Source organism: Peromyscus eremicus, chromosome 12 (assembly GCF_949786415.1).
Source record: "Peromyscus eremicus chromosome 12, PerEre_H2_v1, whole genome shotgun sequence".
Lineage (NCBI taxonomy): Eukaryota > Metazoa > Chordata > Mammalia > Rodentia > Cricetidae > Peromyscus > Peromyscus eremicus.
Window position 1 is genome coordinate 9,420,554 of NC_081428.1, and position 1,118 is coordinate 9,421,671.

Here is a 1,118-nt window from a genome sequence, read left to right on the forward strand (position 1 = left end):
CTTTCTTTCTTTCTTTCTTTCTTTCTTTCTTCCTTTCTTTCTTTCTTCCTTTCTCCCTTTCCTCTCTTTCTTTCCTTCTTTCTCTTCTTAATTCCTTTCCCATTTATACACAATCACACATATGTAACCAATCAGATATAAATGCATAAACATACATTCTGCATTTAGCAAGATGACAGGAAAACAATATTTCAAGGAAATAGTTTATTTAAAAGCATATATTTTCATAGAGTGGGGAAGAATTCAAACACTTTACAAGGCATTATGATGACAAAGAATAACTTGTCTGCAAATATTCATGCATTCAAATTGAAAATAGGGAATTGGGTGGGCCATGTTGCGTTTCATTTATTTTTCCTCAAATAGGTAATCATGAGGTTGGAATTTATGAAGATTTGAGAACCTCTGAAATGAAGAAAGTTGGAGTGAGCAGCTAGAGAATCTCCTCAGTAGAAGCCACAGGTCCAGTACCTTCTACAGCACAGTGGGCGGCAGCAGCCATAACCATAGCCACCATAGCCACCATAGCCACCATAGCCACCATAGCCACAGCCATAGCCTAGGCCACCATAGCCATAGCCCAGGCCACCATAGTATCCGCCATAGTAACACATGGTGTCAGGAATGAGTGGACTGTTCAGAGAACGATAAATGGTAGGTTCCTTGAGACTGGCTGTCACCATTTGCCAAGGGCCTTTTATACACCTGGCTTGTTGCTGGGGAAAACCACAGGCATTGCGGCATCACACATCTCTGCATAATGCCTCAGAAAACATCACGAGTTCCAAGATTTACTGGACAGACAAGGCTGCATAACTGAGATAATTGTGCTCATAGATCAGGATCCCAAGTCAAATCATGGGGCTCTAATGTGAAATCCTGGTTCCATTTTCAAGACTGCCTCATTCTATATTTAACTTATTAAATATTTATAAATCTGTGGTACAATTCAAATAATAAAATATTTTTATGTTTTCAATATTTATTCATTTTCTAATTTTCTATAGGGGTTTTTAAATGTTTTGCTAATGTAGCATAAATGTTATCTTGAAGAATATATTTTCTGAATCTTGTGTATGTTGTTTTTAACTCAGTGGCTGTGTACATCCTGCAAAAGC

The 1,118-nt window shown here is 37.7% G+C and overlaps 1 protein-coding gene across 1 annotated transcript; it reads right to left on the minus strand.

Moving 5' to 3' along the window:
* Window positions 1-446: 446 nt before the first annotated feature.
* LOC131922391 (keratin-associated protein 20-2-like) lies at window positions 447-614 on the minus strand. Its single transcript, XM_059277176.1, has one exon. It carries the CDS (start codon window positions 612-614, stop codon window positions 447-449), a length of 168 nt encoding a protein of 55 aa, XP_059133159.1.
* Window positions 615-1,118: the final 504 nt, after the last annotated feature.

Bases quoted from the DNA above. Each gene is read 5' to 3' on its own strand.
- LOC131922391 (XM_059277176.1), bottom strand. From the start codon at position 614: ATGTGTTACTATGGCGGATACTATGGTGGCCTGGGCTATGGCTATGGT.